This window comes from Cupressus sempervirens, chromosome 3 (genome assembly GCF_028749045.1).
Source record: "Cupressus sempervirens isolate cs-2001-9-10 chromosome 3, ASM2874904v1, whole genome shotgun sequence".
NCBI lineage: Eukaryota > Viridiplantae > Streptophyta > Pinopsida > Cupressales > Cupressaceae > Cupressus > Cupressus sempervirens.
Window position 1 is genome coordinate 421,590,253 of NC_143120.1, and position 9,864 is coordinate 421,600,116.

At 33.3% G+C, this 9,864-nt stretch overlaps 1 protein-coding gene across 1 annotated transcript in view; it reads left to right on the forward strand.

The window, feature by feature from the left end:
• Positions 1-9,302, forward strand: part of LOC149566824 (oxysterol-binding protein-related protein 1A-like) — a 32,275-nt gene extending 22,973 nt beyond the window's left edge. Inside the window, exons 5-12 of the mRNA XM_089820148.1 lie at positions 1,603-1,699; positions 4,621-5,069; positions 5,908-6,063; positions 7,248-7,415; positions 7,497-7,637; positions 7,817-8,047; positions 8,152-8,265; positions 8,351-9,302. Of these exons, the coding sequence (XP_089676274.1) occupies positions 1,603-1,699; positions 4,621-5,069; positions 5,908-6,063; positions 7,248-7,415; positions 7,497-7,637; positions 7,817-8,047; positions 8,152-8,265; positions 8,351-8,518 (1,524 nt within the window). The 3' untranslated portion in view covers positions 8,519-9,302. The remainder of the gene's footprint in view (positions 1-1,602; positions 1,700-4,620; positions 5,070-5,907; positions 6,064-7,247; positions 7,416-7,496; positions 7,638-7,816; positions 8,048-8,151; positions 8,266-8,350) is intronic.
• Positions 9,303-9,864: the final 562 nt, after the last annotated feature.

Genomic DNA, 9,864 nt, shown 5'->3' on the forward strand with positions numbered 1-9,864 from the left:
CACATTTTGTCCAAGCAACTTAGCAAGATGCTATTTTAATCTATTCCTTCTATCATATGTATGTGTGCTGAAATTGACATTGTTGTTTTAACAGGGGAAAAATCAGCAGGTTTCATTAAAAATCTGCAGCAAACAAAATGATAAGCATCTTCTTAAAAAAGAGAATGCAAACAAGAGCTTAAAAGTGTAAGGAAAAATGGAATGAGGGGAAATTGCAAGACAAAATTGCTAGCATTTCCCATAAAGTTTTTTTTTTCCAAATCTAGAAGAGATCAAAAGTTGCTTGATGATTTGATATACTTTTAATTCTAGAAAATTATCTTGCCAATTCATCTTCTTTATGGGTCAATACTTCATCAGTTGAAATGGGCGAATTTAGAGCAAAAAACTACCCAAAAATGTTGAACTTCCACTTAAGAATTCCAAACTCGGCATTTCCAAGCAATATAAGAGCTCAAACTTAGGATTCAATGTGTTTTGGCATTGGACTCAACTCAACATGGCACACAATTCCTGTCAAATTGACATGGCTAGAAAAAAGACATACATGATTGCTAAGTCTTGCCACCCCCAAATATTGCACCTTGATCTACTATCCTTGAAATGCATCCCACCACCCCCTACCATCCCTATCCTAGAAATGTTGTGGAATAGACAATAGAAATAAGAAACTATAGAATAAATACAAGGTATGTTTGATTTTTCACTCTAACAAAAACTTTCTTGATTTCCAAATAAAATTTAATCATTTTCTTTGAAGAATAACATAAAAGATTAAGTATGCCATAAGCCATAAAACATAAAACATAAAACATTTCCTTCATTTTGTAAACTATCAACACATTATTTCATTCCATTATCAATACATATAATAAAAAGATGCTTGTTGTGGAAGATTTTCTACATATTTTCCATTATTCAAAACACATCTAATTGCACAAAATTTGTAGCTTCTTTCTAACAAAAAGGGAAGGAGACCAGAAAAGAAAATTCTACCCTTCAAAAGGAGACTTGAAATCCTTGAACATGGTGTCATAATGTTTTTTTTCAATTGAATGTGAATTACTTAAGACTTACACCTTAGATGTCCCTATGGGGAATAGAACTTAGGTCTCCACAAGAAAATCTAAACATAATGAATGAGTAAACTTAAGGTCTCTAATGTGGTATAAACCCTGGTTAGAAGTTAGAACCATGATAGCATGAAGATAATGGCTATTTAAATTTTAAATGTTTGTTCAAAGAACCCAACAAAATCGCTAAATATTCCATTACCGATAAAAAAAATCACTAAATATTCTCTTCTAATTAATAGCATCTTCTTGTTTTTCTTCTTTACCATTATTAACTATGATTTTTCCTTCCAATCGCATGCTCTATTGGTATTATTTTATTCTTTTCATGTTTATTCTTACATTAAAAAAAAATCACCACAAGCATTTTTGTTTTTCCAAAAAATGCATTTCACTCATTGTATTTGTGACATTTTTTGAATACTTTGGAGCATAGAATGGCACATTTATCATATTTTCATGCATCTTAAATTGATGGTATTTTGATTCTAATTATTGGGAAAATGTGACTCATATCTAAATTTTGTAGGCTGAAAAAGTGGATCTGGAGACCACAGTTGTTGATGCAAGTCAATGTTGTTCAAAACAGCATGACATAGGTGAATATGATCATGGAAAATATAGTGGTAGGTTTCTGTCTGCAAATTGAAACTTATACAATTCCATAAACTATCTCATTAATTTGTAACTATATAAATATTGTGCAAGCAATTGGGAAATTCTTGTAGTTTGGGATTTCCATCATTTACTTTGATAGCATCTGCTTTTGTTGCAAAATTGAGGACACACTTACCATATTTGCATTCTTTTTCTACTTTATTTAGTTCGTCAAATTTATTATCTCAAATTCCTCTTAAGGTGTTTCTTTTTTCAATTGGTATTAAGCTGTTTAACTAAAGAAATAATTATTAGTAATCAAGATGTTTAAATCCCTAATTGTGTAAAGTACAAGAAAGTTTACTTTACACAAAATTAGCATGGAGTTTGCTTTAAATGAGAATCCATAAATATTTTGAAAAACAATGGATAAGGATACCAATGCATTTTTTCAATTGGCAATAATTAAGATAATTAGTCCACTTGTGAACCATGTTAAAGAAAAATATCTTTAACTTAAAAGAGATGAGTGGCACAAATGTGGAAGGAAATTCCTCATCTAATTGCTTCCAACCTTCACTCAGGTGATCTCTGGTGAACTTATATAATCACTATTGTAGTTTAGTTAGGAGAAGGATGAACAGAAACTGAGCTAAGATTTACTTTTTAATTGAGAAAAATGCTTGCTAGCTTTGACAATAAATTTCCTAAACTAATAGTTGAAAATTATAAATCACGAGAAATGTGTTTGGATTGATTCATGTGTCATCTCAACCTCTACACATAAATTGCAGCAAGGAAAATTAAAGAGGATCTTGTTTAGGAAAGAGCTAAAACTGAGCTTCTTTGAAGGTTTTGTTTCAAAATATTAATGCCAAACTCATGTTAACACCTTGTTTGCTAAAGAAATAATATGTAAATTTTTTGGAATAGGTACACAAAGATCAAAAACTCAGTACATTTGTAGCTTAATATAAGGAGAAATAAACAATGGATTAGTCATTCAAATACTCAAAGGATACATCAGATATCTATAACAAAATACTCCATGTAAGAAGTGCAAAAGAGGATTCCAAGCCTGTGGATTATTTGTGTGAAGTGATATATCTCCAACAGGTTCAAACATTTATGAGCATTACCTAGATCATATGTGCTTAGGGTACCACTTAACCTATCAGGCAATTCCCTAGGTGAAATCAAGATGTCCTGGTGTGAACCCAAGAGTACTCGCCATTCCCACTGGTTTTTGGCTCTACAACTTTGAATAAAGTATATCTATATGGAGGAAGAGATATGAAAATTCATCACATTGTGGGAGGATAGGACACCTTTCAACAACCCAAACCCCACCCGCCCAAACAAATCTCCCCATTGGTTGCTATGCTACCCCTATCAACCTCCTGAGCTAGGGCCAAAAAAGGAGAATGTGTCTGAGTAATTAGAAAGCTATAATTAGTTGGAGTTGTGGCTTTGTCGGATGTGAAAATCCCAATGCTATATCACGACATCTAGGAAAATCCTTTGAGGCTAAATCATTTAAATATTACAAATGTCTTATTTTCTTCAAAACAACAATAATAAAAACTAATAGCACACAATAAAATTTTTTGGATCCACCCTTGACTCAGATTTCGTTGTCTATTTCTTCTAATTTCCATTTGTGTAGTGAGAGTGTGAATGCATCTTGTAGGGTAGTGTAATTTAAAAAGTTTAATTCTACTAATAGTAATTAGCAATTACAAAAATGATATAATCATATAATTTATATTATGTGAGAGAGGATAAAAGTTATAACCCAAATCTTGTATACCATGGGGTACATCACATCTCATAGTTCTCGGACTCTCCAAGTCTTGGCGAGTTTCGAGTTGAGTCACCCTCGTTGAGTCTCGATGATCTGTGGCTCTCTAGAAGTACGACCTAGGCAAAACTTCCCAGAAACCTTGTTTTTGTTGAATCCTGCTGAGTTTTTGCTGAGTGCCCCCTCAAGTCATCCTTGACGACTTTGTGTTGAGTCCGAGTCTGAGAACAATGTAACATCTACATGGTCAAATAAGAAGTTATCAATCTTTTGTTACTCTTTTTTTTAATAGGTTTAGTTTGCTTTCTCAAAGCAGGTAAAGTTGGCCTAGATTCTATGACATAGGTGTCTCCCTTTCGTCAAGTTCCTCCAGCACTTGCACCTTTTTTCATCTTTTGGCAACCGCACACTCAATATTGGATGTGGTAGCTTACCCAATATTACGCATGACAACTTGTCTCTTTATTTATTGTGGTATGCCATAACCAGAATTGGATGTGGTAGGTACCTCAACTCAACATTTAAGTTTTATACTATTTAAGCATGTAACATGTTTCCTATGAAACATCTAATATGTGTCACTACAATGGCAGAAAAGAGTGAGACTTGAGCATGTTAACAAAAACTATTTAAGAGCCAACATACAAAAAATAATAAAAACTAAAACTAAAAGCATACAATTACTTTAATGTAAATATACTAACTATAAAGTAACTTTTTAAATAAAACTGCATTTCTAGTTTTAAAATAACTATAAAGTAAATAAAATAACTATCATTTCAATTCCATGAATCATGATTTAATTTTCTTAAGATAAAAAGTGATATTTACATGGAAAATAAAATTGATTCAACTATAATTTTTTGTATTTATAAACTACATAATAATAATAACAATTTTGAAGTATTTTTATGATGATATTAAAAATAATTTTTATATTAAAAAGTAAATAAGTAAAAATATAAGTGTCTTCTAATGATATTTATCATCACGTTTTACATAGACTTTTCTAAAGATTTGTATACTAGTGATTTACTACGTGCTCATCTCATCTTATATTAGGTTGTTACTTTTATTGCTTAATATGTTTCTGCATCGATAACTTTATTGGAAATTTTATTATTTTTGACAAAACTATCTTTTCTGAAGGCAGTGCAACAGAATCTGAAGCAGACAATGACAGACAAGATGGTGCAGAGGTAGAAACTGATGAAGATGATGAGATATTTTTTGACACAAAAGATTCTCTGTCAGACTCTATAAGAAGCTCTAGCTCTGGGTTTAGGCGAATATCAACAGCTTCTGATGAAGGATTTCTCGACAGTGAAGATTTCTTAAATGGGACAAATGAGATTGATGCTGATATGGAACTGAGTTTTGACTATCCTTTGGTGGAAAGACGAAAGAGCTTACCTGAACCAAAGGAAAAAGAGAAAGGAGTCAGCCTGTGGTCTATGATTAAAGATAATATTGGGAAGGATCTTACCCGAGTTTGTCTTCCTGTCTACTTTAATGAGCCACTCTCTTCCCTGCAAAAATGCTTTGAAGATATGGAATATTCCTACCTTATTGATCTGGCATCTGAATGGGGCAGAAAAGTAAGCTATTTCTTAATAAGACAGAAAAGTTTCATTTTGGCATATGAAAGAATTTTTTAGCATAGTTTAGATTTCCTCTAAACAGAATGTTTGTTTCTTATATATTAATGAATATTTTCTTTGTTTTATAAATTTATTATTCATAATATTAATTGAGTTTATGACCATACCTCAAGAATATTGATAATCTGCATGCTACATACTGGACAAGATTGTTTCATGGAACTCTTATTAGATTGGGTAAAGTTGCGATCAATGAAGGCTTTTGGAACCCACAGACCTCTCCAATTTAAGTTGCACTCCATCTGATCATCCAATACAGAAATTTGAATTGGAATATTAAAGATAAAGCTACATGGTGAATCACGCAGACAAGAAATTTAGCTGTCAAAATTTTCTTTTCTTGCAAACTTTGTTTCATGTCTTCTACAGACACGATTTTTAACCCCTTCAGATTACAGCATTACTAGATTATATATTTTGGTAATAATGTCAAGTTTACGTTAAAATATAGTCTATCATCAAGTTGGTTATCTTCAGGGATATATGAAAATTATACCCTGGTTAATACAGCAATATGATCGTAGACCTTACCTTTCCTTTTGTGGTGCTTTCCTATAAGTTGGGCATGAATAACGCTTCAAAAAGTTTCCTTTAATAGTACTTTCTCAATAATTTCTTGTTACAAAGGGGAGTTGTACTTGCCTTCTTTGTATTCACTGTGAAATAGTTACTGGCAAAATAAAGAGTTGCAAGTTGTACAGTCATTTCCTGATGTAGGCTGTTGAGCCAAAAGTAATTTGTAATCTGATTAACATGTGCTTTTGATGCATTTCAGGGAAACAATTTGATGCGTATACTGTATGTAGCGGCATTTGCAGTTTCTGGATATTCTTCTTCAGAAGGTCGATATTGTAAGCCTTTTAATCCTCTTTTAGGGGAAACCTTTGAAGCTGATTATCCAGATAAAGGCCTTCGTTTTTTCGCAGAGAAGGTTTGTATTTAACATTTCTTTGAATTTAATATTTTTTGGATAAACATGGTAGGGGAGATAAACATGGTAGGGGAAAGTACTCTAAATTTAGCTGATCACCCTTTCCTAAGTCTTAACAGCTAGGTCATATGACCTCCAAACAATGTACGCACACAAAACAGAATCAAATTAACTTGAGCATAGTTATAAATACACTAATGTACTATCTCTTATGTTCTATTATTGAGCATATAAGTAAGAGGTTTCAATCTTACTTTTAGTCACTCTTACTAAAAAGACATTAAATATCGGCATTTCCTATCCTACTTATTGGTCCATTATCAACTATAGGGTCTTTTTTCCCAAATCTTAAGATACAATCCTTATTCATAGGATTCAAACCAGGGGTCTTTTCTTATGCTATATGAGACACTTTTGAATATGTTATGGTTAATGGTCCCATGTAGTGAGACCATAGTTTCTCAGGGGGCATTGAAATCTGGGACTTTCTACAGTCAAAAAACCCTATGGATTTTATAGTTGATAAATTTTATGAAGCGGGTAGTCTTATGGATTTTTCAGCACCAGCTAATGCTAAAAAAATAATGAAAAACCTGAAAAAAAAGGTTGACTTATAGTTTTAATGATACCTTGTGGAGTACCAAAAAGTCATAAACTATAGGATGAAATTCCAGGCCCAACCAACATGCCGTTGCCAAAATTCTGAAAGTTAAAAATTGGGGGCTCTTATTTTCTGGGATAAGATTATAATTTATCCTAAGGAAGTTTTTTCCTCATCTCACGGGGATCACTCCATGATTTTAGATCCTAAAGCCCCTTGAATGGTATCTCTTCCTAAGTGAGCAAAGAAAAGTAATGTACATTTTTAAAATTTAAAGGTGAAGTCTTCCTTCAATAGTTTGATTGGTGATTGATAGATTCTTATTCTTTTACATTGTTCCAAGGGACAAGGATTTTCCTATGTACGGACTTTTAAAACATCAACCATTCAATTTAAGATTTTTTTTGGCATTTGACAAGAAAGGCATTGGAAGATGTATCACTATCAATTTTTTCTACATATGTAGATTTCAAAGAAGAGCTCTCTTGCTTATTCATGTTGAGTTTTGTGCCGTATATTCAATAATGCAACTGGGTATATGAATCTATCTCACCTTTGAAGCCGTGCACTTACTGTTGTGCAGGTCAGCCATCATCCTATGCTGATTGCATGCCATTGTGAAGGTAGAGGATGGAAATTTTGGGGAGATAGTAATCTAAAGAGCAAATTTTGGGGTCGGTCCATCCAAGTTGATCCTGTAGGAATTCTCACACTAGAGTTTGAAGATGGTGAGGTGTTTCAGTGGAGTAAGGTACTTCTCATGAGCACATATATTACTCTACCATATATATTATACTTCTTACAACTAAATTTGATATTGATTTGGTTGCAGGTCACCACATCTATTTATAATCTCATTTTGGGAAAGCTATACTGTGATCATTATGGGACAATGCGCATACAAGGCAATTGTGAATATTCTTGCAAGTTAAAATTTAAGGAGCAATCCATAATTGATCGTAACCCTCATCAGGTGATTTTGTAGATCCCAGGATGTCTGTTTTCTATGACTTGGCACGTTTACCACATTAGGCATTAGAGGTTTTTGGCATATCGGTCTTAATATGAACAAGTCTCCCATACCAGTACACATATCCGGCAAAATGTCAGTTTGTTTAATACAACTGTTTTTGAATTTTTTGTGATCTTTAGGTACAAGGATTTGTGCAAGATAGGGATGGAAATAAAGTAGCAACATTATTAGGTAAGTGGGATGAGAGCATGTATTATATTCTTGGTGATATTACCACCAAGCCCAAGGGATTTGATCCAATGTCTGAGGCTTGCTTATTATGGAAAAAAAGTAAACCTGCAAAGAACCCTACCAGATACAATCTGACATCTTTTGCAATAACTCTTAACGAATTAACGCCTGGACTAAAGGTAACTTTCAATTTCATACTGAGTTTGTCAAATTTTGTTTTGAATTATTCTCTGGTTTGCCTCTTTAATCTTTTAATGTTCGAACATGAATTGACATATAAAAGGAAAAGTTACCACCAACTGATTCAAGGCTGAGACCTGATCAGCGACATCTGGAAAATGGCGAGTATGAACAGGCTGATGCAGATAAATTGAGGTTGGAACAGAGGCAGCGGCAGGTACGTTGTTCGGTAATATATTAATATACACACATTAACAAGCTTAAGCCTTAAGAGAATCTTATATTGTATCCTATAATTGCAGTCAAGGAAATTACAAGAAAGGGGGTGGCAACCTCGATGGTTTCAGAAAGAGAAGGGCCAAGATACATATAAGTTTATTGGTGGATACTGGGAAGCAAGAGAGCAGGGTAAATGGGATGGTTGTGTTGACATATTTGGCCAAACTTCCCAAGATGTTCCTGTAAAATGAAAATGGATTTTTGATGGATGTTTATCTTTGGTAAAATTTAAAGCAATAATGCTGTCTATCAAGCATTTTGTTGCTCTCTTGTGTTCTCGAGGCTAATCGAAAGGATAATTAGGTCATGGGTCAAGCCAAAGTTGATTGTGTATAAAATTTCTTCCCATTTGCACACCTTACATATGGGTCTGCTAGATGTTATCTTTTGAAACAAGCTACCCTTTACCTGTTCAATATGAAGAAGAAGCCAATGGAGAATGGCACATGTTGAGTCTACTTCATGTGGGGGCAATAATTCTTTTCTTTCATTGCACATCAAGGTTCATATTGGAAAATTTCATTAGCCCTTTGGCAATACATTTTTCTCAAAGCTCCAGATGCGTAATGCAAGCATACTTTGCATCTAAAGAAATGTTACCAAGCCACAAACTACATGATATCTGCTGGAATTACTGCGGTGGTGACTATATTTTCCGTGGAGCTTATCTTTTCTAAGTCCAGCTGTATTATTAAGCATTATGGTTTTGCCACAAGGAAATTACAGAATTAAGCTTAACTCACCACAATCTTCTTGCATAAAACGCGATATAGAATTGATGAACAGTTTGGAATTCATGTGCGATTGTAAATGACAACAATTGCATATTTTTGACTGGAGCGACCTTTTTACTCCTTACCGAGTTCCTTAAGATTCAGGAGTGACTCGTGAAGGTTTGAATTCTTCAATAGTTTATAGTTTATACATGACATGCTCTTAAGCATCTTAAATCAATTCAAGGCGATTCCGCATCAATCCTTAAAGTTTTAAAATTTACAGGTTACGAATTTGTCAGACTTACCGTGTTGAATATCCTTTAACACCAAATCTCCTATATTCTCTGTTCTTTAAGCAGCGACAAACTTTTCATCGCTTGTATTTAGAAAAGAAGGATGATTAAAATAAGAGCTATTCAAATATTTGAAAAATAATACTTATGTTGCCTAGTTATATCGCTAAAGTGGGCAATTGGAATTTTACTTAAAAAGTAGATGATAAAGAAACGTGTTAGCATATTCTTTTGGCAATTCACATGCACAAATAATTGTCACAATTGCAGTAGACTTTAAGGGTCCATTTGGTGAGCGGAATAGGAATACGTATTCTGGAATACATATTCTGGAATACGTATTCTGGAATAGAACGTATTCTTGTTCCCTGTTTGGTTCAGCCAATATTTGATGGGAATTCGCGGACCTGAAAATTTATGTTCTCTAAAATTTTAAAAAAGGGAATAGGAATACGTATTCCAATACCACCTATTTTGGTGGAATTGCAAAACCCCATTTTTGGGCCAAAAATGGAATATGTATTCCAT